Source organism: Plectropomus leopardus, chromosome 3, assembly GCF_008729295.1.
Source record: "Plectropomus leopardus isolate mb chromosome 3, YSFRI_Pleo_2.0, whole genome shotgun sequence".
NCBI lineage: Eukaryota > Metazoa > Chordata > Actinopteri > Perciformes > Serranidae > Plectropomus > Plectropomus leopardus.
The window spans coordinates 22,028,591-22,054,931 of record NC_056465.1 but is presented as its reverse complement, the minus strand read 5'-3'; the positions used below and the strand labels follow the sequence as shown (position 1 = coordinate 22,054,931).

The 26,341-nt window shown below is 40.0% G+C and overlaps 4 protein-coding genes across 4 annotated transcripts; 2 read left to right on the top strand and 2 right to left on the bottom strand.

The window, feature by feature from the left end:
- The first annotated feature begins 4,383 nt into the window (after positions 1-4,383).
- On the top strand, positions 4,384-6,704 carry timm13 (translocase of inner mitochondrial membrane 13 homolog (yeast)). Its single transcript, XM_042482273.1, has 3 exons — positions 4,384-4,605; positions 4,992-5,060; positions 5,380-6,704. Exons 1-3 carry the CDS (start codon positions 4,486-4,488, stop codon positions 5,476-5,478), a joined length of 288 nt encoding a protein of 95 aa, XP_042338207.1. The 5' UTR covers positions 4,384-4,485; the 3' UTR covers positions 5,479-6,704.
- A 1,385-nt stretch (positions 6,705-8,089) lies between these two features.
- Positions 8,090-16,711, bottom strand: tmprss9 (transmembrane serine protease 9). The gene is made up of 15 exons (XM_042484028.1): positions 16,558-16,711; positions 16,277-16,404; positions 16,130-16,197; positions 15,863-16,038; positions 15,661-15,705; positions 14,545-14,658; positions 14,037-14,202; positions 13,589-13,863; positions 12,436-12,578; positions 11,810-12,095; positions 11,088-11,201; positions 10,246-10,414; positions 9,878-10,143; positions 9,211-9,347; positions 8,090-8,557 (listed from the first exon to the last, which is right to left on the bottom strand). Exons 1-15 carry the CDS (start codon positions 16,709-16,711, stop codon positions 8,396-8,398), a joined length of 2,403 nt encoding a protein of 800 aa, XP_042339962.1. The 3' UTR covers positions 8,090-8,395.
- Positions 16,712-19,857: 3,146 nt separating this feature from the next.
- Positions 19,858-22,885, bottom strand: lsm7 (LSM7 homolog, U6 small nuclear RNA and mRNA degradation associated). The gene is made up of 4 exons (XM_042483887.1): positions 22,835-22,885; positions 22,494-22,584; positions 22,265-22,336; positions 19,858-20,345 (listed from the first exon to the last, which is right to left on the bottom strand). Exons 1-4 carry the CDS (start codon positions 22,838-22,840, stop codon positions 20,203-20,205), a joined length of 312 nt encoding a protein of 103 aa, XP_042339821.1. The 5' UTR covers positions 22,841-22,885; the 3' UTR covers positions 19,858-20,202.
- A 324-nt stretch (positions 22,886-23,209) lies between these two features.
- LOC121962253 (kelch-like protein 24) lies at positions 23,210-25,895 on the top strand. The gene is made up of 3 exons (XM_042512485.1): positions 23,210-24,194; positions 24,706-25,117; positions 25,239-25,895. Exons 1-3 carry the CDS (start codon positions 23,210-23,212, stop codon positions 25,540-25,542), a joined length of 1,701 nt encoding a protein of 566 aa, XP_042368419.1. The 3' UTR covers positions 25,543-25,895.
- The last annotated feature ends 446 nt before the right edge of the window (positions 25,896-26,341 follow it).

The window sequence follows — 26,341 nt, the reverse complement described above, 5'->3', positions numbered from 1 at the left end:
CCTGAACCCTTTAAAATCTGAGCAAATTGTTTTGATGGTTTTTGGGTTTCTTCTAAGGGAAGAAGGTAAACAACTAAACAAGACATAACCCAAAAATGAGTGAGAAGTTTGTAAAAGAAAAAACGTAAAAGTTACAAGAAAATTACCTGATAATAAGCACAAAAAAAGACAAAAAAGAAATGACCTCAAGAAAGCATTGAATATATATATATATTTAATGCATATATATATATATATATATATATATGCTTATATATATAGTTTGTCTGTAATATAACTTTGAATACAGTACTTAGATAATTATAAATATAGTTTTCTGGACATTTTTCTTTGTTTTTTGATCATATTTGCTAATTCCACCCAGCTATTCTTTTAGATAATTTCCAGTCACCTTTTGCTCTTTTTTGCTCTTTTTTTTTTTCTTGAAAGAAATTAAACTTTCCATTTTGGGGGAAAAATACTGAAGAAACACTGAGCCTTCATTTCATTTTTCGTAAGAAAAAAAAAAAAAAAAAAAAAAAAAAAAAAAAAAAATATTATTATTATTATTATTATTGATTTAAATTTTCTTAGTGTTTAATAATTATTTATTGAAGCAGAGTATTTTGTTTGGGGGACTGAGCATCAAGATAACATGTTTTGGACTGAGCACTGCAACAATATTGTAATGGTTGCTTGTAAACCCACGAGGGTTGGGCACATGTTTGCACGCATAACACAAAATAAAGAAATCAGTCGACTCAAAATCAGATCATATTCTATACGACAAGTTCGTGGGGCTTTCTGTAAAGTGTTATTGCCAGACAAAAAGGTCAAAATACCACCTCCACACTGCCAGGAACTACATTTTGGGGAGAAATGCTGAGACATTTTGTTGGCCTAAAACTAATTAGATAAACATGTTGCATCTATGAAGACTAGAAATTCCATAAAAACAAGTACAAGTTTTTGATCACTTAAAACTCCCTCTGATTGCCCAAAAGAAAGAAAATGAGACAACCCTCTAAACCATGAGCCAAGTGCGAAAATTGAGTATTTATAAAGGATTTTTTGCCCAAGTCTACCCAGATATTAACACTAATAATATAGTAATAAGGGATATTGACCAACATCTCTGCTCTAGCATCAGGCACAGCCCTTGTCCTGTTTGCCATCTCCACATAACCAGCAGTCTTAATGATCATATGATGGCAGGTTAAAGTCCATCTGTAGACCATGAGATCGTTTCTCCAGCTGAATTCCTGGCATTTTCTGAAGGATTTAAGCACTCGTGAGCTATGGGACAAGAATCAGGTCAGTCAAGAATCAGCCAAGTCAGTCTGCACATACAAGGAATTTCATGGGCCGCTTGAAACAGTGTGACAAGTGGGGTAAATATTTTGAAGTAGAAGTTTGGAAACGAGGTCTTTTTATCTCTGCATTTTCTATGCATTTATGCAAAGGATGAATAAAGATGGTTGCAGAATCTCAAGAAATACAAACAGGTCATGAATGAAGATTCATTTCTGTGGAAGGCTCTCTCTTTGTTGGGATTTGTCCCAACATGTCTCAGGGTGTAAATTAGTAACATTAATTCATAATGGCTTGGTTCCATTTAGGTGTGCCAGGTTCAGGGCTCTGCTATTGTGCATGCTGGCTCTTAGCTTAACTGGGACACTTAACCAAAACGTAGCCAGGGGTGGGGGGGCAGTAGTAAAAGAGAAGGTTCAGGGGCCCTTCACTAGAAAACTTTATGCATCAAACACTTTTTGCATTTTGTGTCTTTTCTGCATCAATTTATAGTGTAATTTTGTCAAAAATAAAACTCCTCTGTTACTTTCATGTTTTTATTGGTGGGTACAATTGCACATGTTTTAAACATTGATGGGGACTTGCCCCACCCAAAGTCTACCCCTATGGATCAAGGTTTATGTTATAAGCAACTTTAATAACCCAAAATTTCAGCTGTGAAAAGGGCTCCATGTAAGTCAGCAAAGAAGAAAGAATAATGGTCCTAAAAGGAAAATTAAATACCACAGACACACTTGAAACAGTTAATGGATCAGTGGCAGTTTTAATATTTGAGGTTTCATCTTTATTCCAACAATAAAGGCCCTGGGGCAGTTACTCCCTCGTAAAACTGACTGGTAGACTGTTTGTGCACCGAGATGACTGATTTCCAACACTCAGACCAGAGTTGATGTCACACTGCTCAGGTTTCCCCACCATTGCTCTCTGTCTCACTCCCACTTACTGTCAGTCAGCAGCTGCTTTTGAAGATTAAAAGCTGCTGTTTCTTGACTGTGTGTGTGTGTGTGTGTGAGAGAGAGAGAGAGAGAGAGAGTGTTTTTCAGTCTGGTATCCACTAATGTTTCTTTACAAGGGACTCAAACTTGACTGCTTCTTTTATCTTGAGTTATCAACAGCTTTTTTTAAACACATAAAAGCCCTGAAGTTATCACCTACAGTCTTGTGTAACCTCCGAGTCTGACACCATAAACACACTCGAGCGTAATTCACATTCTCTTCATAACCATTGTTGCCAGTGCTTGTTAAAGCCGCCCTTTTAGCTGACTGGGCCAAATACTTTCATACACACAAGTGTGCCTCGAGGAGATTAAGAATTTAAGAAGATTAGATTAATGAACTCATGATTGTAATCTAGGGTTAATTCATTTTGCTGCACTTTAACCCAACCCTCCCTTCCCCCCAGTCAACCCAGTGGCTCCAAGCCAAACTGGTCTGAGGACTTATGTGCATGTGTGTGTGTGTATGTGTTTGCATGTGCTTGGGTACTAGCATTGTGTGACTGGTCATTAATTACTCCAAGGCAGGCACGCCATTAATCAGACCCCCTGCGATTATGCCTCAATGCTCGCAGCATCGCAGCAAGCCACTCACACAGTTTCTGTTGACAGTGACAGTAACCGTCACTCCATTGTTGCCTGCAGACTCACTGTACCATTTATTTGTTCACTCAAGGCAGGTGGTCTTCTCAGTGAGGTCATCCCGTCTGAAACATAAGGAGAGAGGTCGTCAGAGGGGGTGATACTCATGCCCGGGCCCTGACACCTAACAAAGCAAAAGGTTCTTGTGACTTTCTATTTATGTTGTTGGCCTCTGCTTTCCACATAGTTGTAGCTTGAAGTAATTACTTTTTCTGTTTACCCAGGCAAGTGTGCCCAGCAGTCAAACAATCACAAACTTGCTTGGAATGACAGACTGAACATCAATGAAACATAATTATGCAATGGATAAAGGGAATATGCTATCCTGATTAAAATTACACACTGTGGATGCATATCATTTATTTTTAATTGAATTTATTTTCCAGTACAGTCTGATCAGGTTGAGGTGAATGATTGCTGTAATCTTTTGCAAATGAATCCAAAAAAAAAAAAAAAACAACCCCAGTAACTGATTTATAAATTTGATCATACAAGACAACCAGACGAAACAAAGAGGACATGCCCAGACATCAGGAAAACAAACAAAAACAAGTCTGTATAATTTTACTCACTGCTTTAACTACATATATGTGTAGCTATATTACAGTTTAGTAATTGTGCAATTACCAGTCTACACAAATATATATTATTTTGTTTTATATCAAGGCTAATACATGTTATATCCCTATATTTGAACTTTTAAACTCTTTTATGTCTTTGATTCTATTTTTATGTAGAGGATTTTCTTTTTATGGGCTAAATATTAGCAATGTTTCAGAGTGTCTGAAAAATATGTCTTTGCCAGTGACTGCATCTCTATAATTGTTGCACATATCTCAACTTGAAACTTAAAAACAAAAAAATAGCTTATCATATCATGGCATTGTTGCCTTTTTTTGTGGCATATAGAAATATTTTATTTGATTTTATTTTTTAGTGAAATAACAGCCCTAAACTGGGCACCAACTGGATATGCTGTATTGTTCCAAGCAATCATCTACCTATAAACAAGGATGACTCTTGTATTAAATCAAAACAATCAAAAGTCAATGTATCTTTTTAAACAATAAAAAACTTTTGTCATCAGTAGTTATATGTATCGGTTGGCAACATTCAAAATTATCTACATCACTTTAATAAAACTGTAGACGTTGTGATTCAATTGACTTTATCGCCACCGTGCGGCAAAGATGCGTGCGTGCACGTGTATTGTTAGTTGGTGTGCCAGTGTTTATGTACCTACCGTGCTGACAAGCCGTCTGTGTCTTTTAAGTATTAAAAACATGCATTTGAATATATCACGTATGCTTTAGGCAGCAACTTTTTTAGTAAGTCCAGAAAATGTGCCTTGTTTGTCTGAAAAGCTCTCAATAAATAATAGGGGGGAAAAAACTACATTTCCCATATCAGAATTCCCTAAACGGAAGTTACGTCTTTAGTCTTCCGCCGGTGTCAAGGGCATCGCAAACTTGCGTTAGCTAAACCTAGCAGTAGCTGTCTGCACGTGTGTTTAAAGGAGAGCCTTAAAGCCACCGTTTTGTTAACGACTCCGGTAGAAATGGACGGGTTCGGTTCAGACTTCTCGGCCGGTGGATCAGGCGGTAAAGTGGACACCGGGACGATCATGGAGCAGGTCAAGGTCCAGATCGCGGTGGCTAACGCGCAGGAGCTGCTGCAGGTAAACCAAATGGACACAGCTGCGAAGCTAGCAAGACTAACTAAAAACCTAACTCAGTGGAAGAGTAACGTGAAATTCGGTAAAGTTGTTTGGCGATGGTACGAGCACCCTCATTAATCTGGACACAAAGTTACATTAAGATATTGTTGTAATATTTGACTCAGAAACAGCAATAAGTAGACAGTGAAATGCTGTTAGCAAGATGTTAAGGTCCCCAAACCTCTGACCAGGTGTACCCTAAACCCCGGCTATATTTTTAACCAGCTTAAGTAGCGGTTTAGGTCAAGACCCAAAATTGCACTTAAGTGAGGTACTTGAGTTTATACTTGGTTACACTGAACCAGTGGTAAAAAAAAAAAAAAAATTATAATGTCTTTGTGTTTCAGAGAATGACTGACAAATGCTTCAAGAAGTGCATAGGTAAACCTGGAAGCACGCTGGACAACTCTGAGCAGGTATGCTGGGCTTTCAAGTTTGCTTTCAGATGAAAAAAAAATAAAAGACCAGAGCTGAAACAATCTGTTGTGATCTTATGACAACTTGCTGCTTTTCTTTGAATTCTATGATAATGGGGGGAATGTTTTTGCATTTTGGATTGTTGGTCAGACAAAAAAAAGCAACTTAAATTCTAAATTCTGTAAAATTATAATAGCCATTTTTTAAAAACATTTTTTTCATATATTATTTAACTAATGGTTAATTGGCAGAATGGTTTGTTGGTTGCAGCCTTATAGATAATAAGTTGTGTTTATGTCTTTCCTTTTCTCCTCACAGAAATGCATTGCCATGTGTATGGACCGATATATGGACGCCTGGAACACCGTGTCCCGAACGTACAACTCTAGATTACAGAGAGAAAGAGCTCGCATGTGAACATCCCTCTCCTCACCCGTTCCTTCACTTCCTCGGGCTGCTGCTCACAGTGAGGAGGAGCACAGCGTTTCCACTGGAGGCCAGCAGCTGTGCACAGGTGTGTCATGGCAGCTGCACACCATCGTCATCATAATACCTCACAAACAGACAGGCAAGCAGAGCCTGTGGACTCTAGCCATAACAATGTCTCTGTGGACATTTTCACTTTGCTCTGAGGAAGAGTTAAGCAACAAAGTTTGATTGTTTGTGTTTTTATGTTGTGGGTAATTAATCTTCTGGTTAACAAGTAAACATGCATTTGAAAAAGCTGCATTTACACCTGCATTTTTAATGCATGTAGGTCAGGAGAATTGAAAACTCTAATTTTCCTGTTGGAGCAAACATATGTGTGAATGTGTGTGTGTAAGTGTGTGCTAGCCCTGTGATTGACTTGCAACCTGGCCAAGGTGCAGGTGTATGCTGGGATATGTTTCAACCCTTTGTGCTCCTGAGAAGACAGTTTAAAAGATACATGCACTGTTGCAGCATGTCTTAAATTAGTCAGCTGACACCTTTGTGCCATCAAATTAAGGTAAACATGTCTTGTGTTTAAGAGCCTGTATAATTTGGACTCATGATACCTGTAATAACTGTAAACAGGACTTAAGTGTCACCACAATTGCTCCAAAAAAACTCTGTCAGCAGTGTCCCCAGGTTTGTTGCCTGTTCTTTTCATTGCGTTTATGCTCAGACCAAGACTAAACATTTGTGCAAAGAGAATAAACAGCATGACTGGAACCCCGAAGGGACAACACAGGGTTTCCTTAACAAGCTTTTACTCTGAAAGACCTACTTAGAATCAAAAGGAAGACTCTGAGGAGCAACTTGGTGTTTTCACAGCAGTGAACCTGACATTCACAAGCCTCAAAACAGTCCTATATCAAAGTACGCCCGGAGAACAAAACTGTTTTGTCTGACCTGTTTTCTAGTTGTCACTCTATCTGCCGCCCTCCACAGTAGTGGGCTTGTTTCAGCAGGGTCTGCCTTGCTGTACACGAGGCACTGAACCTTTCTCAGCTTCATGTGCACAGCTTGTCAGAAGTCTGGGAACCACAGTCCTTTTTCTCTATCCTGCTGAATTTATGTAGGGAAGTAAATGAAGCTTGTGAACATTATTTGCAGTGTGATTGTGAGCAAATGGAATGATTTTCATGAAAAAAAAAAATCAATAAATCTTATCAATCAGAGTCTTGTGTCTCTCATCAAAGAGTGTGTATATATTTTGGGCTTACCTTTATCTGGCAGCTGATAGCTCACTCCGTGGTAATCTCTATGCGCTTGCAGCCGAGCCCTGAAGCTGAAGACGAGTTTAAGCCCTAAGTAACAGAATCAAGTGCCCAAGGTTGTGTATGCTGTGGCACTGTCAACAAAACATTACCAGAAGTTCATCAAACTCAAGTCAAAATTACTTTAAAGCTTATCCAAGCACCACATTTTCATACAGAACTATATTTTCCCCCGGGAAACCCACCTTTCAGTAACAATTATTGTATTGCATCTTTGTGTTATTATCCAACAATAGATACAAAAAAAAAAACACATGGAAATTTACCCATATATGAACCAAATACACCAATCTGCCAAAACATTAAAGGGGACCTATTGTGCTCTTTAGGTTTTCCCTTTCCTTTGTTTTGTATAGCATTTTTCTGCTTTTAAAAGGTCTCTTAGGTAATAAAACCCAAAGTCCAAGCCAAAGGGAGCTCTCTTTACTTCAAACAACACTCCTAAGCTGCCTGAAACAACTCGTTTGAGTTTCAGTGTTCTATATTTGCATTTTATGTTTGCATTTTGGGGGTCTACTAGAATAGGTTTACATGCTTTAATGTTCAAAAACACATAATGTGTCTCATACTTCCCTTTGCTGCAACACCTCTGTCTGAGCTTATGTCCCGCCTCCTGAGAAGCCCAGTCTGCTCTGATTGGTCAGCTGGCTCTCTCTATGCACATTTTATTCTATTTGATTTGTTACATTGTGATATCACCAAATTACTGAAGAAAACACTGGAACTCAAACGAGCTGTTTCAGGCAGCTTAGGAGCAGTGCCCTCTGTGGGAGAGAGAGCTCTCTTTGGCTCGGACTTTGGGCTGTATTACTTAGGAGACCTTTTACAAGAACAAAAATGCTTCACAAATCACTAAAGAAAAGGGAAAACCCCAAAAAGCATAATAGGGCCCCTTTAAAACCACTGCCAGTTGAGGTGATTAACATATTGTTTCAATGCAATGTTCTGTTGGGAAATCATGGGTCCTGAAATTCATGTGAATGCCACTAAACATGTAGACAAAGCACCCCCCCCCCCCCAATAGCTATGACAATCCCCAATGGCAGTGACCCCCCCAATTGCCATTGCCATGAGTGGTGTGATCCCCAGCAACTGTTTGGGTGGGTGGAGTGTGTCAATTGGCATCCACTTAAATTCCAGGACCAAAGGTTTCCCAGCAGAACATTGCACTGCAACAAGCTGATCAGCGTTATTCACTTCACCCAGCAGTGGTTTTAATGTTTTGGCTGATCGGTCTATATTTCGAACCCCACACAAAATGAATTAAAAATGCACCATGTACCGCAAGTTTACCAGTCAGCAAAATAAATAACTGAAATAAATACTTTCAATCATGCACGTGCTAGCAGAACGTCCACAAGCCACAGTTCAGTGTTCTCCTTATTTCTTCAGTACATTATGAAAGAGGATGGTCCCAGTTCAGATGATTGCACAGTGTAGGAAACAGCACCTATGACCAGTAGGTCACACAGGTCAATACTGTGGAGACTACTGTGTATATGTGTGGCTTTTAGCGTGACTTTTGGTCCTTGTACAGTACAGTTTTCGATCAGAAAATCCACTGTGTTCACTCACAGCTCTGTTTTGCCTCTTCAGAAAGGCAGGTATGTGGATATCCATTTTCTGACAGATGTCACACGAGTGTAAACCCCCGGGAAACCAATTCGCCCACATCCATGTCCCCAGCTGGTCACTCCAGCAATAAACCACTGGCCAGAGGGCTCACGGCAGGTCAGCGGGCCTCCAGAGTCTCCCTGGATGACAAAGGAGAGGTGGGTTGAAAACAGCCTTTTAATAATTTGTTAGAAATCAAAATAACCTCAAGGCGCTGAGGTTTCCAGCACGTCAAGGAGAATAAAACTAAGAATGAGTGAGGCAGCAGAAGAGTAAGGTACAAAGAGAATGTCACTTGGATCGCTGCTGAGATGCCAGGTGCTTTGACCGAGACAGGAATGCATGAGGGTTTCCTTACATAAGAAGATTACAGAGAGGAAGCTGGTGAAAAGGGGGGCTCTGTATTTTTAACTCTGTCCCATCAGATAAGCATCTCTTTCAGAAGTGCTGCAATTTTCCTCAATGAGCAACACTTGCTTTTCTCCATCATTATAGTATCTCAAGTATTTTCAACCCATAAATTATTCCAATGCTTTTAATTTCTCTTATGGCAAGTCTTAGAAACCTGTAAAGGGCAAGATTTACTTTGGTCTGACCTGGTTAACCATCCACTGTAAAAGAGATTTATCAGAGCCACAGCCCTATTTCCTCTGACCCTTTGCTCACTTGTTTAATCTCAATCCACAATCTTATTGCTCAGATGCTGCCAAGACTGCAGCACCCAGATGTCCGGCTCATTTCCAGGCTGTGTTAACGGTATTTGTGTCACATAGTATAAAGTCCTGCATCTTACCAAACAGGTGTCCCTGCCTCCCTCCATGTAACCAGCACACATCATGTTAGGAGTCAGCACGTTTCCATATGACTGCTGACAGTCTGCCTGGTCGATGATGTTTACTGCAGCTTTCTGCAGCAGGTTGGTCAGCGAACCTGCACCAAAAAGTATTTATTATGTTAGTGATTAATGCATTTTTACAAAGGATAAATCAGATTATAAAACTGTTTCTGGAAAGACAAGTTGTTGCATTTTTAAGAGGTTTTTTTTTTTTTTTTTTTAACAGCTGTGAGCACCACAAACCAAATTCCATTCACCTCCATTGTTCTGGCAGATTAACTTGTGGATAAGTCAGAATCTCAGTGGATAAAAGTAAAACTGTCTGCAGTGCTACATAGAAAAAAGTGTGAATACACTATACAGTGTGTACAATACAGTGTGAATAGACCTGAGCCAGCCCTACACATTAGACTATATAAGCAGTTGCTAAGGGACACCTAGAAAAGTTTTTTTTTAATTGAACATGAGACAATGAGAAAATAAAAATGTAACACTTGTTGAAATTCCCTGTGGATAATGTTGTCCAATTGTCCAGTTTGCTGTAACGCAAACATATCATTATGCAATATGCTTGATGCTCTCCAGATAACCGAGTGTCATGTCAGAAGGCATTTAAATATCTCACCTCCTTCCCTCATAGATCCCCAGCCTGCAATGTAGCACTCTACATTCTGGATGAATCGGTGCACTGGTGAGGGGAGACACACAGACTGGATGGTGTAGGACATGTGGGCTGGGGTTGCCAGCTCCAACAGAGCCACGTCATGGTCCATGTTGGTGTCATTAAAGGCTGGGTTAATGATGACTCTCTGGATGGGGATGACCAGAGCTCCTACCCCAGAGCGCAGCACAGATCCCAGGCTCACAGCCCAGTTAGTGGGGCTCGGGTCACTATAAATAAAGATAGGCTCAGTTACATTCTGGATGTAATGGGAGAATCAGTTTTTTGAGGTGAACAAATAATTTTGGGGCACAGTTTAGGTTTAGCAGTACCTTTTGAAGCAATGCGCCGCTGTGAGTAACCATTTGCTGTGAATGAGCGTGGCGCCACAACGGTGCAGTCTCTGATATTGGAGACTGCCAATCCAAGGCCACTCCCCCCTTCGTGCTGTTACTCCACCTACGATCCTGTGGGAGCCCAATGCAGGACGTGCGCCGCAGTCTAAAACAAAAACATGCATCAGAAGAATTTCCTTAGGTAATTAGTTTTGAAAATGGTGCTACATCGCCAGAGAAAACAGAGAAAGAGGGCTGTGGTGTTTGCTTTTGCTCAAGAGATAGATAACCTTCAACTACCACAATGCACTGCACCGCACTGGACTAATAAATGTTCCCGATGGTGGGTGGCATGATGAAAGCTTGGTTGTGTTTCCACAGGAAATAATATGGTGGGGAGGTGGTAACAAATGACCCCAAATTACAGTTAAACTGTAAGCTAAAATATGTTTCTGAAAATATGTAGGCGAGAAACAGGCAGATTTTTGGTTTACATTTGATCCGCTCTGCTTTGTTTTACAGTTTGATCTGAGTTTGGTCTGTGTTTCAGGGAGAGACAGAAAGGTGCAGCTCTCTTTCTTGATTTGGCTTCATACTCTGTGTCTGTGGGCAGATCTGTAGTTCATGCAACAGACCATAAGCCAGCGAAGAGCTGCTGGATGACGGATTTGAGCTGGTGGATGAGCAGGGGGATCTGGATGCTGGTAAGATGGAGGGTAGTTTACGCAGTTCATTTACACATTACTAACAATGTTATGCCAAAAAGCTGGTTGGAAATTGACAAAGTGTCCCTTTAAATCCAGTATGTGGACTTTTTTTTTTTACTCATATAAACCTACCACAGTTTCTTTCATCGGCTTGATTGGGGCAGTCTGGGACTCCGTCACACTCTGGGTTGACTTTGCTGATGCAGGAGGAGGCGCTACACTGGAAGTTTCCAGTGCAGTTCAAGACTGGAAGACACGACGGACAAATCATGTAGCATGACTGTTAGACTACTCAGTGATACTATATTCATGACTGACTTTATTGTGTTCCTCTTGGGTAACTGATCAATGAGTGACCAGTGAAGAGCAGTATTTCAATTAAATTTATTTGAAATACTTTTGAGTATTTTGTAATTTCTATTTTGCTTGACAGAAAAAAAAGATTCTAAGAGCTTGTATTTTTGTATCTGAAATACATAACATTATTTACTATGTAATTTTATTATTAAAAAACACATTTTTATCGCCAAATTTAAAGTGTAGATGAAAAACCCCATTTAGCATAATCAGAGTCTTTGACTAAATGCAAGTGAATCACGTTACACACGTGTTGGGTCCAGCAATGTGCTCAGAGCTTCCATATATTTCATATATGTGATCCCCTCAGTTTGTATAGGATGTATTTTCAAATTACAAATCACTTTTATTATAATTAAATACATGTTATCTTACCAGTATTTTGTATTTTATTTTGATACATTTGATGAGCAAGTATTTCTAATTTGTAAAAAGATATTTTTGATGTAGTTTTGCCCCTCTCGGTGAGTGACAGATAAAATAAGCTGCGACATTACCAGGTAGCGTTGGTGCAGGTGACACGTTCATGGCTATGGTCCTGGGTACTGCTGGATCATTAAAGCTTCTTCCTGTCACAGTAACTGGCACGGTGGGAGCGTACTGGAAGTAATCATGGGCCAAGCTGGGATCTGCGTGGCTTAGAATCCAGTTGCGGAGCCTGGTGACGCGGGAATAAACCCCAGGCCTGTTGATCTGTGCACAGCCCACACCCCAACTCACCACCCCAGCCAGGAAAAACCTCCCCGGGGCCCCCTCACACACTAGAGGTCCTCCAGAGTCACCCTGCAGGGAAAACACAAGACAAATGATTCTCTTATCTCTAATCACTCGAGTTTGTTTTTTTGCATGTTTTGACATTTAACTGCTCATTAGCAGAATCTGAACTGTGTTTAGGAAAATTAGATTTATTTCTATACTCACATGGTAATAACCGCAACAGCCAACAGACCTCTATTTTTAGAATGGGACCAGTGCTAACATACATTTTTGACCCTACTTATAGTTTCAAGAGCACAGGTATACACACTTTCCCCCAAGAAAAGACAGTATTGTAAGAAAAATGTAACTCGATAGTTCGTGCTATTGTGGCCGCCTTACGTGAAGGAAGTGATACAGCACTGACCTGACATGAGTCCACCTTGCCCTGCAGGAATCCTGCACACATCATATTGTGAGAAACAGCTCCTCTGTACACGGAGGATTTATTGCACACCTTGGAGTCAATGATTTTCACCACTGCCTTCTGCAGTGTGGGAGGCACTGCAGCTGAATGGTAGAAGAGCACAGGACGACTGAATTACTCAGACTGATCGTATTTCAACACGCAGTCCTGCTGCAATGGAAATGTTGATAAAAACAGTTATTCTTAACAAACAAGGTACAACAGCTTTCAAGATTTTAGGATGTACTGCAAATCTAGATTAACTTCACATAGAGTTGGAGGACGTACTGTAGTTATACCATGAAATGAGACTTGATGTCATGTGGGACTTTGGTTTTTATAATATAGTTTAAATCTGATTTTTTTCCTTGTCCGAAAGCCGACATTACCATTGATGGATACAACTTTCTAAACTTACTGACACTGAATGTTTAGTTGTAGTATCTTCATTATAAATTGTTTGTTTTTCCATTATCATCTTGTAGGAAAATATAATCTGGAAGCAGAGGTGTGGACTTTGATTACTATAGCTTTGGCAAAATCAAAAAAGACTTGTTTAAACCAGTCCAAAAGTGTACAGTCAAGTTGCAGGAAAGATCCATTAAAAAAAAAAGGTTACATTACTGAGCACCAGTTGGAAAAAAAAATCATACCAAAGATAATTTCAATCAAATAGCCTAAAAAAACTACATGGTGCTCAACAATAACATAAATTGCAGTGGGCACAACATGCAGGTTGAAAGTTACGGACGAAGATGCAACAACTTTTGAGGCTGCATAAAGAACAGTTAAATCAAGGCTAACATTAACATAGTAAGTGTGCTATTTCTAAGTTTCTCTAATTGCCTAAATGTAATGTTGGCATTAAGTTTGCTGAAGAATACATTGTGACTTGTTTAGAACTTGAAGGTCAAAGTTTAGGACTTGGATTTTGTTAGTCTTGACTTGAGGCATGAATGGCATACAAAACAATGACTGGGTCCCACCTCTGCCTGAAAGCTAATAATAATCACTATTGACGTCATAATGTCGGGTACTGAAAAAAAGAGGTAATTTTCCCTCTAAGTTGCGCATCTATTGACGTGTTGATGTGTACTGCTGCAGGCAGACTCACGATTAAACTGGTGTAGTGCGCCCCACCCCGAAACCACACAGCTCTGTCCGGGGGCGAACACATGAGACGGGGAGGGCAGACAGATGGGCTGGATGTAAGAGCTGAAGGTGACAGGGGTCTCCAGCTCCAGCACACTGACATCGTTGTCAGTGGTCATGGGATTGTAGTCTGGAGACACAACCAGCGACTTGATGTTAATTGTTGTGGACTCAGACTCCTCGCCGCTCACTAGTCGGGCCCCAACCAGGGCCGTCCACTCACTGGGGTCATTGTCCCTAGAAACAGAAAGGAAAGGGATGATGGAGGTTTTAAATATACATGCAAGTCATGTATTAGCACAATCTACAGTAATTAAAATGGGTTAATGGTTTCTTAATTTATTTTTGCTGTTCTGTCACTGCTTGAGAGATAATTTAAAAGCTCCACAGTGACTTGGAAAGACGCCTACCTCTCAAAGCAGTGTGCTGCGCTGACCAGCCAGCGTTCATTTATGATGGAGGCTCCGCACATGTGGCGTCCATGGAACCTCAGACTGACCTGCCATGGGAGCTCTCCTTGCCGAGCATCCTCTCCGCCCACCACCCGACTCCCCATGGCGGGACGTGTACCACAGGCTGAGGGGAAAAGTTGGATGATGCAGTCAAGATGGAGATGAAGCAGTAATGTTTTCTTCTAACAGGTGTGTCAGTAACCTCAGATTCACAATAAGAGCCATCAGTGCTTGTGTATTCTGTATCCTTTATTATGTTTTTATATTTTATTGCTCTGTAAAGCACTTTGTTTTGCCCTGTTGGATGAAATGTGCTATAAATAAAGCTGCCTTGCCTATTAAGCTGCAGTCCGTGGTAACTGTGCAAGTTTTTTTTAAATTTTTTTATAAATAACAACTAAAAGAAAATCAACAATGAGCCTGAAAAGGACAGTAGTAAAAAATTGTAGTTTCAAGAGTCATTCACCACAATGAGCTTCATCAGATCCATCTGCACAGTCAGGGATGAAGTCGCACTCTGGATTCAGTTTGGTGACACACTCTCCATTGTCACAAGTGAAGGTGTTGTCAGGACACCTGGCTGGAGAGCAAAGATGATATAAAACTGTTAGGATGAGAATTATAGATAAAAATGCAATATGAACATGCGCATCACAAGGATGAATAGAGAATTAAAACAATATTTTGAGAGGAAAATCAACATTGGTATAAAATAATATGAATTTTATGTTTCTTCACAGTATTCTTTGTTTTCACCTGAGGTATTTAGGTGCAAGAAGGATGGAAAGGTTCACATTCTCTGTCCGTCCTAAAACAGAACTTACATACCGATATGTGCATTGCAAGAGTTGTTGTTCACTAAAATTATTCCTTCTGTTCATACTGTATGAAAAAAAATCATTCCTAACATGACTTTTGGAGGGATGTCTTCAAAACCAGTATGGTCAGCATGTGAGTGTCCTTTTATGATCTTAAAAATGTTGACCTGTCCTTTAAAAGTCACAGAAAAGAGTCAGTTCTTTTAAGGTACAGGTGCAGGAATTGTCGGTCACTTTTTATTAACAGTATCACCCATGAAAGTGATAACCAACATAATATTCTTTCTCATTTGCTATATTATTTTTTTTTTGTTTTTTTGAAACTGTGTCTGCAACTTTTGCAGCGTACAGTGATGTCTACTGCTTACAGTCTGTCACCAGGTTGCCATCTTTTAATTAAGTCCCTACTGCACATGCTCACTGAACCCAGGGATGCCCTTGAATATAGCAAGAAATACGAGTCTGCAGATAAATACACCCCCACACACTTTTAGAGGGTCATGATTATTGCAAGGAATTAGTCTGTACATTAAAAAAAAAAAAATTAAAAAATCTTGTACATGATACATAAATCTTTAAATGATATAGATTTATTTAAAAAGACACAGAAAAGGACATTTGTCTGTAATTAACAAGTCAACATGTCACACTATTTGCCCTGATATTACAAAAAAACTGTTTTGGTATTCCAGTACACTGTAAATATATGCTGGAAGATCATGTGCTGGCACACTTCACCATGGATCACCAACATAATCACTCACCTATCATCTCATCCCCAATTGCATAAAAAGACTTCCCACTGGCTCCTATGAATGAGGAGACAGACAAACATTAGATCCTGTGAGGACGGATGACGCCCTGAGACAATATATTCTACAGCTGTGCCCTATTTTTGTCATCCCAACTACACACATCCACTCATAGGCTGCAGACAGTCTACTGATGACAGTATTTTTTCAATACCCAGTAAGATGATAGCGTTGATCTCTCCAAATCCTGGCACCTCCAGTGGTTTCCCATGCATGACTGAGCTTAGTCCTGCTCTCAGCAGGTCCTGAATAAAGTTTTCTGAATACTGCTGGATCTTAGACACCCTGAAGACCAGTCTGAAGGTTGCCATCACTTCACCATTAATGTTACTGGGAAGAAACAGACATTGTTGGTGGTTAAGTCTTCTGGATGTTTTCTGGCTTGGAGTAAATGATCCACCTCACTTCAGCTTTCACTCACCCATAGGCAACAATACTCCAATCAACATAGTGATGCGATATCGACGAGGCAGTGAAGACATATTTAATCTGTAATTAAGTTCAAATGTACAGTTTAAGACTTTAAAAAGAAACTGCTGTGCTCTCAATAGTGACAGTCTGTACAAACCTTGGACTTTAAAACTGAGGTCAGTACTATGGAGAAACCAGAGTTCTCCTCCCGCAGAGCTGGATCATACTTCAGACCTCTCAGCTCCACTGTCTCCATAAAATAATGCTGCTCCTGCACCAGATAGGCTGGAAACAACAGTGGAAATAATGGATTATTACAGATAGCTTCACAGAATAATAACATTTTGAAATTGTCTATAACAGAGTAATAGTTCATCACATATTATACTTGTATAATACATGTTGAAGTATGCAGTTGTGTGATGATGTGCCACTCACCAATAAGCAGGCCTACAAAAACCCCAATAACGAGGAAGAAGAGGAGGAAAGCTATGAGGGTGCTCCTGCAGCAGGCAGGGTTTGAGGGAGCAGAGGAGGTGCCCGGAGAGGACCACTGCCCTCCTCCTCCTCCATCATCCTTCTTCACCTCCATGTTGGATTCACAGCACCAACCTCACAATTTACATCCCACTGTATCCAGTATCATAATGCCCCACAGACAAAATGATCCAGTCCTGGTTACAAAAATAAATTAATAAAATATACATATATATATAAATAGTGACAAATATTTGAGGACACTTTTAAATACATCATTAGACTGAGATTTTATGGTGATTGGGGCATTATAAATTACTGCACTGGTTACAATAAGACATACCCTGATACCAGTAAGAACATATATATTATTCTATATTACAATATGATATATGTATTACGCTCCACTGCTATGCATTTTGACAGATTAAACTCTGCACACATATAAACAAAAACGACTTAAATCAAAGTTTAATATCATCGGACACTCAGTAAATACGGAATGATATTTATCGTCATTCATACAAGACAAATTCAACAGCGATTAAAAAGGTGATCCCAAAAATTAAGGCGTGAGATACCACTAATAACATTACCAAAAAAGAAAAAAAAAAGAAGTGTAGCTTGCTGGGCGATAATAAAAACATAAAAAATACAAGAAGCCCATTAAAGAAAATGTCGATTGTAAACTATTTCAGACACAGACACATTCAGCAGTGATTCTGTTCAGGAGAGCTGACTAAGATTGTCAGGACGCGCGTAAAAGAGACCTGGGAGGCCATGTTTCCTGACGATTATAGATCGGATGTTGAAATAGATCACACTAACATCAAGTCAACTTCTCCCAAGTTTTGAAGATGATAGGATTTCAATAATTAAATGGCCGCGGTAACAAACAAAAAAAATCCACTGCACTAGTAAATTACGCACCGTGACTCCAGGTGCCCCGCAGCGCACAGCACGAAACAAAAACAGCTTTATGTTCTGAGGTAAACCCACTCACCTCTTTCTCCTGAACACTGACATTCACGAAATCCCGCAGCTCTCAGTGCGTGACCTGGCGCACACAAGAATAGATACATGGATGGAGGAAGACACGGCAGAGAGATCCGCTATTTGTTCCACCTGCCAAGGGGCGTGCCGTGTCCGTCCCGCAGGTAGCTCACCTTTTCAGTTTACTTTAGACAGTTCGGCTTGGCTTCAGAAATCCCCGGCCGACCCTCCTCCCATCGGTCTTGATCCCTTCAGTTACACCCCAGTGTGCACAAGCATTTCCACCGTCACCTCAGAGCTCCCATAATCTCCAGGTAAATAATAAACAGCGGCTACTCCTTTACGCACATGACAGCAGGTTGGATGAAAATTATGCAAAAAAGGCATAAAAAAATCTCAGTGGAGCTCAGTGCTCCCTCTAGCTGCCGCCTGCCGGTGCTCCATTGACACAGTGACTGAGCAGCAGAGGAGGAGCGAAGCCTCCAGGTATTCTGGCTGCATGTCTCAGGCTCACAACACCTGGCAAACCATTAGGCTCCTTTTACCTGGATTATAGTTTCTCTAATCTGTTAAAGTGCCTTCACAGCGAGTTTATTAACCTACTGCACTTAGTCTGACAGTGAGAGAGGGACTGTAATAAACTAAAAATATATATAAAATTCACTATTCTGTGATGATATAAAAATATAAGCTATACTCACAAATTTAAATGTTAAAGGTTAACTTCAGTATTTTCAACCTGGACCCTTTTTCCCTTTTTTGTGTCTAAGTGACTGGTATAAATGCCAGTTTTTCCAATTCTTCCAGTTTTGAATAGCATGGCTACACACTTTTTACATCAGTTTACATCCTGTAAAAGTGCTTTTGCAACTGACAGACTCAGGTTGTCATTAAAAGTGTCTGACGACATAATAGAAAGGATTTCTAAAGAGACAGACCTCTTTGTTATAGAGCAGGATCCTTTTTGTCAAACCAGAAACAGCAAATTCAATCATCAATCAAAATCAGCCAACCCACAGGACTCTGTTTACATAAACAGAAATCATAGTAAAACACTTGATTGAAATAAACCCATAACTCACCCAGTTAGATGTTAAAACAATATTTTGGCTCAATATATGTTGGCTCTACACTCTTTAATTACTGTTTATTTACACAGAGTCTGGTGGCTTTGGCAACAGGCATTATAGGGCTGTTTCTAGTTAACAAAACAGATCTTACTCTTAAATAAAAAGGTCTAATTCTGTTGGGATCCTTTCTATAATTATGGCAGACCCTTAGAATAATAATCTGAGCCACTTATAGTGATTGTAGACTGAAACTACACAAATGCCTGTTTGCTCCTGCGGGCCACAGCCCTTTCACTCAATAATGGGCCAATTTTAGAAAATATTGTTCCCAAAGGTCACATAGACAAACAAAAAATAGAAAATAGGGTCCAGGTTGAAAAATACCAGTTTCCCTTTAAATAGAAGCGATTCAGGATGACCTGTTCACAATAGAGAAAAAAACACAACTATGAGTGGCAAAACTGGAAAAATCTAGTGTTAAAAATGGTGTTTTGATAACATTGCCTTGTTTAAAATGACTTAGATCCTATTTTAATAAAAAATTCGAGTCAGATGCCAATATATAATCCCTCTCTGAAGGAACAATCCTAACAAAGCTAAATGAGCTTACTTAAATATTCCCCCACCCTGCCTAAAGCACCACTGAGTCAGAGCAGTTATTACCACAAATGTCTCTTTGTCAGTGTGCAGACAGGCTTGAGTGGCTTATCTTCACACTCACAGCACACACACTCTTTATTCCTTTACACACTTTGAAAGATCCCAATCAAATACTTCTGTTACTGCATGAAAAAAAAAGAACAGAGCTGTGGCCAATCCAGCCGTTCGTTCCAGAATACCATCAAATGGTGGTTAAAAAGTCAAACAACTGGTCTGAACTAGCTGATTTCACCAGCAAATTGTTTTTCTGATCAAAGAAGACGGCAATGACACCGAGCTGAGTAGGAGAGTAACTCTACAAAATACCAGTGGGTCAGTGGGTCTGCTGAATTGGATATAATCCTTACTGGAAAAGTCTGCTTGGCTCAAGACTGCTGAGCTACACAGAAAACTGCAGCTCAGTACCGATTTATTTGCTCCAAATGTCAGCGATCTCCCAAAAATCACTGAATTAAGATTCTTCCACCACGTTCTCCATCCATCCAATATGTACACGGACAGACAACATTTCACAACACTCAACATACATTTTCAATTTATTTTCTTATCAAAAACAAAGAATAGTAAAAAGTTTCTTACTGTGAATAAAAAGAAAATGGTTTTGTTAACACTTCCCAAACGTGTGGGCGCTTTACAACTCAAATCTTTGCAAACTTGCACATCACAGACAGAAACAAAAGTGAAGTGCTTTCAAGTGTCCTTTTTGCTGATCAACTTATGATTTTTAACTGAAATTTGCTTTGTTGGACGCATTATTACCGTTATGTTTTTTAAAAAATTTACAACAAAAAAAAACAAAAACTACACAAAATATTGAAGTGTGTGCATGGTTGTATTTGTGTTTGTGTGTGGGATTCTAACTTAGCGAGGGACAGACTGCGTGTTAGCCGTCCTGTTGTTGTATGAACGGGTTTGGTATAGCCTCCATGCCGTCCTGAGGACAGATTAGCACTACGGAGGTTCCTCTGCAGACCACCAGCCCCAGCTGCCTGGTATCTTCTGTCAGCTTCAACTGGTCATCTGGATCTGGACCGACAGGGATGGATAAATGTTACAAGACAAGATAGAAAGTTTACATATCACAGACATTAAGATACATTTGAATGAACCTGTTTTAATTAAAAATAGACCCTGTGGAGTTTTTGACCACCTGGAAAAATGATTATGTGACTCAGTTTAGTTCACTCACAGTCTGACGATGCACGTGTGCATGGATGATCCGAAACAATCCTACTAAACGCTTCACATTATTATAGTAAGAGATAGATAGTAAGAAGACTATAAGCGCTTGATCATGCATGTAAACAGCGCAGGTTTCAAACTTTTAAGAAAGACTGGCTTTAAAAATGAGGAAATCTATTGAAGATGCTTGCAAATGCAAAAAAAAAATTACAAAAAAAATATACAAAAAAGAATTTATACAGAGAAGAACATTCATAAGAAAACTACACAGGGCTCCTTTAAATGGATCAGAAAGCGAACACATCTCGTGATACATCGCCTCAAAAGAGACACCCTGACCTGCTGACAGATCTGACACACACTGACCACAAACAATAACAAAGCTAAACGCAATCTCAGCTTCACTTGTTCACATTGCCTATGCTTGTCATAATATCTGATATAGAAGTAAATCCTCTCTACATGATGACACTGACTTAAATCAGTGAGGTGTTTTTGGTGCTTTGGCTCCAGTTTTGAGGGACTTTAAGTTTTGTAAGCCACCAGGTGTCACCGTGCCTCCTGCATTTGAATCCCTGATGCCTCAAGTCTTTTTTTTTTTTTTGAAAAATCAGAAAAACAGCCCAAAAGCTTCATGAGGCTTCATCTGCCCATAAGGAATAATACCCTTTGAAATATGACCCTTTATATAAGTAAGTTGATGGTAACAGTTAAAGGTTTCATCGTCCACAACCAGGCAGCTTTAACTATCAGTCATGTTTTGGAGTTGAAAGTGACATTTGGCTCTATAGTCTCCATAACCTCTTCATTCACTTTTATTTGGCAGACTGGACACAGCAAGGGTATATAGCTGCAAGAAAAAAGAGAGTATTTTGACAAATATTGCTATTCGGTTAGGATTTTTCCACTCCTTTTTTGACTCAGGATGATGGTATAAGGGTTACAACCATGAGATTTTTACAATCTTTTTACAAAATGACTGTGTTACACGACTATTATTATCATCAGTTTTGACCATTAGGGGAATAAAAACAATGGAGTGTTTATTTCTGGTTGAACAAACTCTATTATTATAGCTAAAACTTGGAACTAGGTATACAAATAAAATTAGCATGTCAACGGTATCAGCCGATATTGGCTTTAAAATTACATTAAATTAGCTAACATGCTTTTTCTTATTTTCAAAAAGTGAAAAATTATATACATTGAAAGCATTGCATTTCAAGTATCCATCTGCTGGTGGGCCATCACAATAAAAACATTAATATTAAACAGCATATTTCAAATGATGCTACAGTATTATTCTAAATTTTAAAGCACTTTTATTTAGGGTATTTCCTTGTTTTTTCCTTTTTCTTTTTGCTGGTTTTCAGGTCATTTACTCTACTCATTTCTTGCTTATTTCTTGGAGATTTTCTTCCATAATGGCTCACTGCCTTCTTCCAACATTAATGAAAGAAAACAAGCCATTTTGCTCAAGTTTAAAAACGTTCAGGGAAACAGAAATCATATCAAAGGGGACACAAACTAGAATACACATTAGAGGAATCCTGTGTACTACATTTGTCCATGCAGTTTCTTTAGTTTCGCAGTGTTATTTACCCATTGCTGAGGTTATTTATGTATTATTTACAGAATCATCTCACACATAATGGCATTTCACATTACTATATTTCTAAATTTGACTATATATATACATTTGAAACCGATTCATGATGCAAAATGTGTATTCTGCAGGCCTTGATGGAGGGTTTGTAACTTACCCCGCATGTACTCGATTGTCCCGTCCAACACCAGGTTCAGCAGAGGATCGAAACCCTTCAGGACGCCGCTGGCTGGGGGAGAAATACACAGTTTGTAGTTTGCATTAACGTCAGTCAGGATTAAGGATTTATTCAATGACTTGGAGGAAAACGCTGCACAAACTAGTACCGGTTTTAACTGGCTAGCCCTGTTAGCATTAGCTTATATTATCACAATAAAGTCACCTACCTTCTCTTCCACCTTGAAACTTAACGCGAATTGGCTTGTCGATGTATTTTGACAAGTCGAAGATGCTCTCCTTCTTCTTCTTTTCTTTATCCTACACAGAGCAAAGGGACATTTGTTTGTAAGTCACATGTGAGCTAGCCGCACACAAACAGAGAGCTCGCCTGAGGTTAGCTTTGCTTGGTTAGCCACATTAGCAGCACTAACGCCACTTTTGCACATTCCTCCTACATATCAGCTCATGTTAGGAGCAAACACGTACAGGCTAAAGGTTTGACCGAGAATATTTATAGGTGAAAAGGTAGAAAGATGCTTGAATAAAAGCCATAAATATACGAACTCACCGCCATGTTAGCTGTGTGACACGGAAGTTAAACTGTGACCTCAGAAGTGCTCCACCAATCAAATCGTTGAGCGCCTGTCTATGGAGCGCCTGCAGCTGACGTCATTGTTTTTTTTTTGTTTATTAATTTCTGGACTATATTTTAATTTACTGATAGGAGAAATTTGTTAGTTGAATAATAAAGATACTATTCATTTATTAGTATATTGCCTCTTTGTGTTACAGTGATTATGTTTTTTTTAAACTGACCTCTTTTGCTTGTTGTGTTCAGCCAGCAGTCAGTCATGGGAGAGTCTATAAATACCACCAGTGGGTGTGTTGTGAAGAAGAACAAGGACGAAGCACTGTGCAGAAGGCAGTTTTGGGTGGCTGTGACATGGCCTGCAGAGCCAACGCTGAGCTGCAACCTCAGAGCTTTAAACTCACACTTCTCTCTGAACAGATTAACAAACTTGAGGAGGATGAATCTGCCGTTCATCTCACAGACTGTGCGCCTGATGCAATCCCTGATGCTACTCTGCGAGTAGAGGGAGAGAGTTTTTATGTCAATCGTCAGAAACTGGCTGTCCAGAGTCCCTACTTCAGGGCACTGTTTTTTGGCGGTGGCCTGGAGAGCCGCAAGAGGAGAGTGGAGATCAAAGGTGTGAGTCTGCAGCATTTCAGGGTTTTAATGGAATACATTAAGACATTCAATCTCGCTTTGGACAGAGAAAATGTTCTGGGGATCCTTGAGACTGCAGACTTTTTACAACTGGAGCGAGCCAGGCTGCTGTGCTGCAAGTTCCTGGAGCGCGAGCTGCACCTCAGTAACTGTCTGGGAATGATGGCCTATGCTTGGCAGCTGGGATGCTCTCAGCTCTACAGTGCAGCACGACAGGTGGTTCTCACACACTTCTCTGGTATTGTCGCTGAAGAGGACTTCCTGTCCCTGTCTAAGGAGAGCGTAGCAGACCTTCTTGCCTGTGATGACCTGGCCATCCTTAAAGATGATCTGGCCCTGGAGGCCATCCTACGCTGGGTGTCATTTGACCCAAAACGAGAAGAACATTTTCAGGAACTCACTGAGCTGGTGAGGCATGAGTCGCTCTCTTTACCATTTATGACTGAACTTTTGATCAAAATGAAAAGTGATGACCCCAGATCCAAGCTCATCTGCAGGCTGGATGAATGTTTCCCGGCATCTTGGTCAATGGGCAGGTCAATGACGAGGATCAGGGCCAGAGAGACCCTGTTTGTCCTGGGTGGACCTCACGATCAGGAGCAGCAGTCACTTTACCAGTTTCACCCGCACAGTGGACGATGGCAGAGCTGTCCACCTCTGCAGAGGAAGAACCTCACACAGTACTCGGTGGCTGCAGTAGGTAATGCTTGGATGTGAATGCCAGTGATGAAGATGAGGATAACCTCGAAACTGATGATAATTATTGTAGATGTTGTAGTTATTGGATTGCATCTTATTTGCACCATACTTTTATCTATTATTTGTGTTTAATTTATATTTGGTATATTTTGCATTTTATATTTGCCATACATTTTCTTTTTCTGCATCTATTGTAGATTGTACGCTATATCTGCTCTCTCTAACTTTGCTTTTTCCTCAGAAAAAAAAATTAAGTTCTATCTTGTTTTGTCTTGTCTTGTCTTGTCTTATGTTATTGTATCATATTGTATTATATCGTATTGTTTTGTATTGTATCTTGTGAGTGAGGGGTTGAATGTGTGTATGTTATATGTGTGTATACATGACTGTGTAAATACATCTCTATCATCTGTCTTTGTTCTCACATCAAATACCATTAACACAACGTACATATATTGAACACATTACCTAACATTATATTTTCTTTATTTTCTAATTCTCCTGTCATGAAGGCGATAAAGTGGTCGTGACAGGTGGCTACTTTCGGGACGTGCTGTGGTTCAGTGTGGACTGGGTCAGGATATACGAATGTGGAAACAAGCGCTGGGTGGACGGGCCGGCCCTGCAGAAGTCCAGGCACAGCCACTGCTCCATCGGGCTGGACTCTGTACTGTACGTGCTGGGGGGCAGCATGGATGAAGGGCTTGTGGCCAATGTAGAAAGGCTGGTCCTGGGGTCAGAGGAGGGTTGGGAGGAGGTCAGCCCCATGGTGAGGGCTGTGGAGAGGGCAGCCATCGCTGCTTTGGGGTCTTGTCTCTACGTGGCGTGTGGTCTGGATGAAAACGGGGAGGTATATGGTGGAATTCAGAGATACATGGTGAAGCAGGATCAGTGGGATGTGGTCTCTTATTCTCCATTTCCACGGTGAGTGAATTTGTATTTTCAGCTGTGCTTTCTGACATTTTCTGACACAACCTGAAACACTGCTGTTTAAAAAAAAACTTAGTTGGCAATGTAATTATATGAAAATTTAACTATTTTACAGATATGACCTGGTTGCCACAGAGCTCAACGGTGCACTCTACCTGTTTGGAGGCCACGCTTTGCGTTTTGACGTGGAGACGGACGAGTGGACTGTGCAGGATGAGGAATGTCTGGACAGAAAGTTCTTCTGTGGCTGCACAACAGTCACCGGCCAGATATACCTGGTCAGCGAGAGGAAGATCAACAAAGCATTCCCAAACATGGTGCTGATGGACCCTTATATAGACACTTGCATTGAGGTGGATGATGCCATACCCTGCCCTGTGCCCCTCAGAGGCTGCGTCACCATGAGGATGTTCTTGTGATGGGACTGAAGGAAAGGTTTATCTACTTTATAACAGTATTTGTGGCTAAGTTTAGGGCTAAACCGAATAGTTCAAAGTCTCATTCATAAGTTTGACTTTTGAAATCTAAACAAACATTTGAATGCTGGGCAACTTTTATTTCTTTCAGCATGACTATTAGTCCTGTTTAAACCCAATATTTCTGCACAGTTGTACACAAGGGCGTAGGTTTTGCTTCAACATTTAGGAGGACACCTATGAAACGCTGAGTTTTACGATCCTCAGCCAGAAAATTTTGAGCATTAAACACTCACTCCTGCATTCAGCTGATTTTTTATGCACCAATTTGTGCCCTTTATGCATCAATTAATAATGTGAACGTCTTTAACTTTGTCAAAATAAAGGTCCTCTGCTACTTTCGTGTTTTTATTGGGGGAGACAAATGCACCTTCTGAATACTGAGGGGGACATGTCCCTTGCCTTTCAAAAGCAATATTTTCAGTACAGTCAAAGAACTGTTTACGCTCCTGCTTGCTGCACACAAAGGGAGGCATACACCTGTATTAACAGGATGTTGTAGCAGAAATCTAACAACACAATAATTTCATCAAAGAAAGCTGATTTAATACAAGCATGTATAAATCATTTCTTTCATCTTATGAATCAACTTTTTGTTTGAGGGTCTGAAAAAAAAGTAACTGTCAGGGTGATGATGTAAAAAAAATCATAAAATATGACAACCGACATTTGAAGCTTCATACATAAACCTCAATAGAACCTTTGAATGTAGAAAATACATTAAGTAATAAATTTACAAATG

Excerpts from the sequence above, each read along its gene's own strand:
- tmprss9 (XM_042484028.1), bottom strand. The coding sequence starts at position 16,711 with ATGGAGGTGAAGAAGGATGATGGAGGAGGAGGAGGGCAGTGGTCCTCT. Across the intron at positions 15,706-15,862 it reads CAACGCTATCATCTTACTGG|GAGCCAGTGGGAAGTCTTTT; the intron begins GTATTGAAAAAA and ends CCTCATTCATAG. Across the intron at positions 11,202-11,809 it reads ACCTGCACCAACGCTACCTG|TCTTGAACTGCACTGGAAAC; the intron begins GTAATGTCGCAG and ends CGTGTCTTCCAG.
- timm13 (XM_042482273.1), top strand. The coding sequence starts at position 4,486 with ATGGACGGGTTCGGTTCAGACTTCTCGGCCGGTGGATCAGGCGGTAAA. Across the intron at positions 4,606-4,991 it reads ACGCGCAGGAGCTGCTGCAG|AGAATGACTGACAAATGCTT; the intron begins GTAAACCAAATG and ends TTTGTGTTTCAG. Across the intron at positions 5,061-5,379 it reads CGCTGGACAACTCTGAGCAG|AAATGCATTGCCATGTGTAT; the intron begins GTATGCTGGGCT and ends TTCTCCTCACAG.
- LOC121962253 (XM_042512485.1), top strand. The coding sequence starts at position 23,210 with ATGGCCTGCAGAGCCAACGCTGAGCTGCAACCTCAGAGCTTTAAACTC. Across the intron at positions 24,195-24,705 it reads GTACTCGGTGGCTGCAGTAG|GCGATAAAGTGGTCGTGACA; the intron begins GTAATGCTTGGA and ends CCTGTCATGAAG. Across the intron at positions 25,118-25,238 it reads TCTTATTCTCCATTTCCACG|ATATGACCTGGTTGCCACAG; the intron begins GTGAGTGAATTT and ends ACTATTTTACAG.
- lsm7 (XM_042483887.1), bottom strand. Across the intron at positions 22,337-22,493 it reads GTTTCAAGGTGGAAGAGAAG|CCAGCGGCGTCCTGAAGGGT; the intron begins GTAGGTGACTTT and ends TTTCTCCCCCAG. Across the intron at positions 20,346-22,264 it reads GACAATCGAGTACATGCGGG|ATCCAGATGACCAGTTGAAG; the intron begins GTAAGTTACAAA and ends CTGTCGGTCCAG.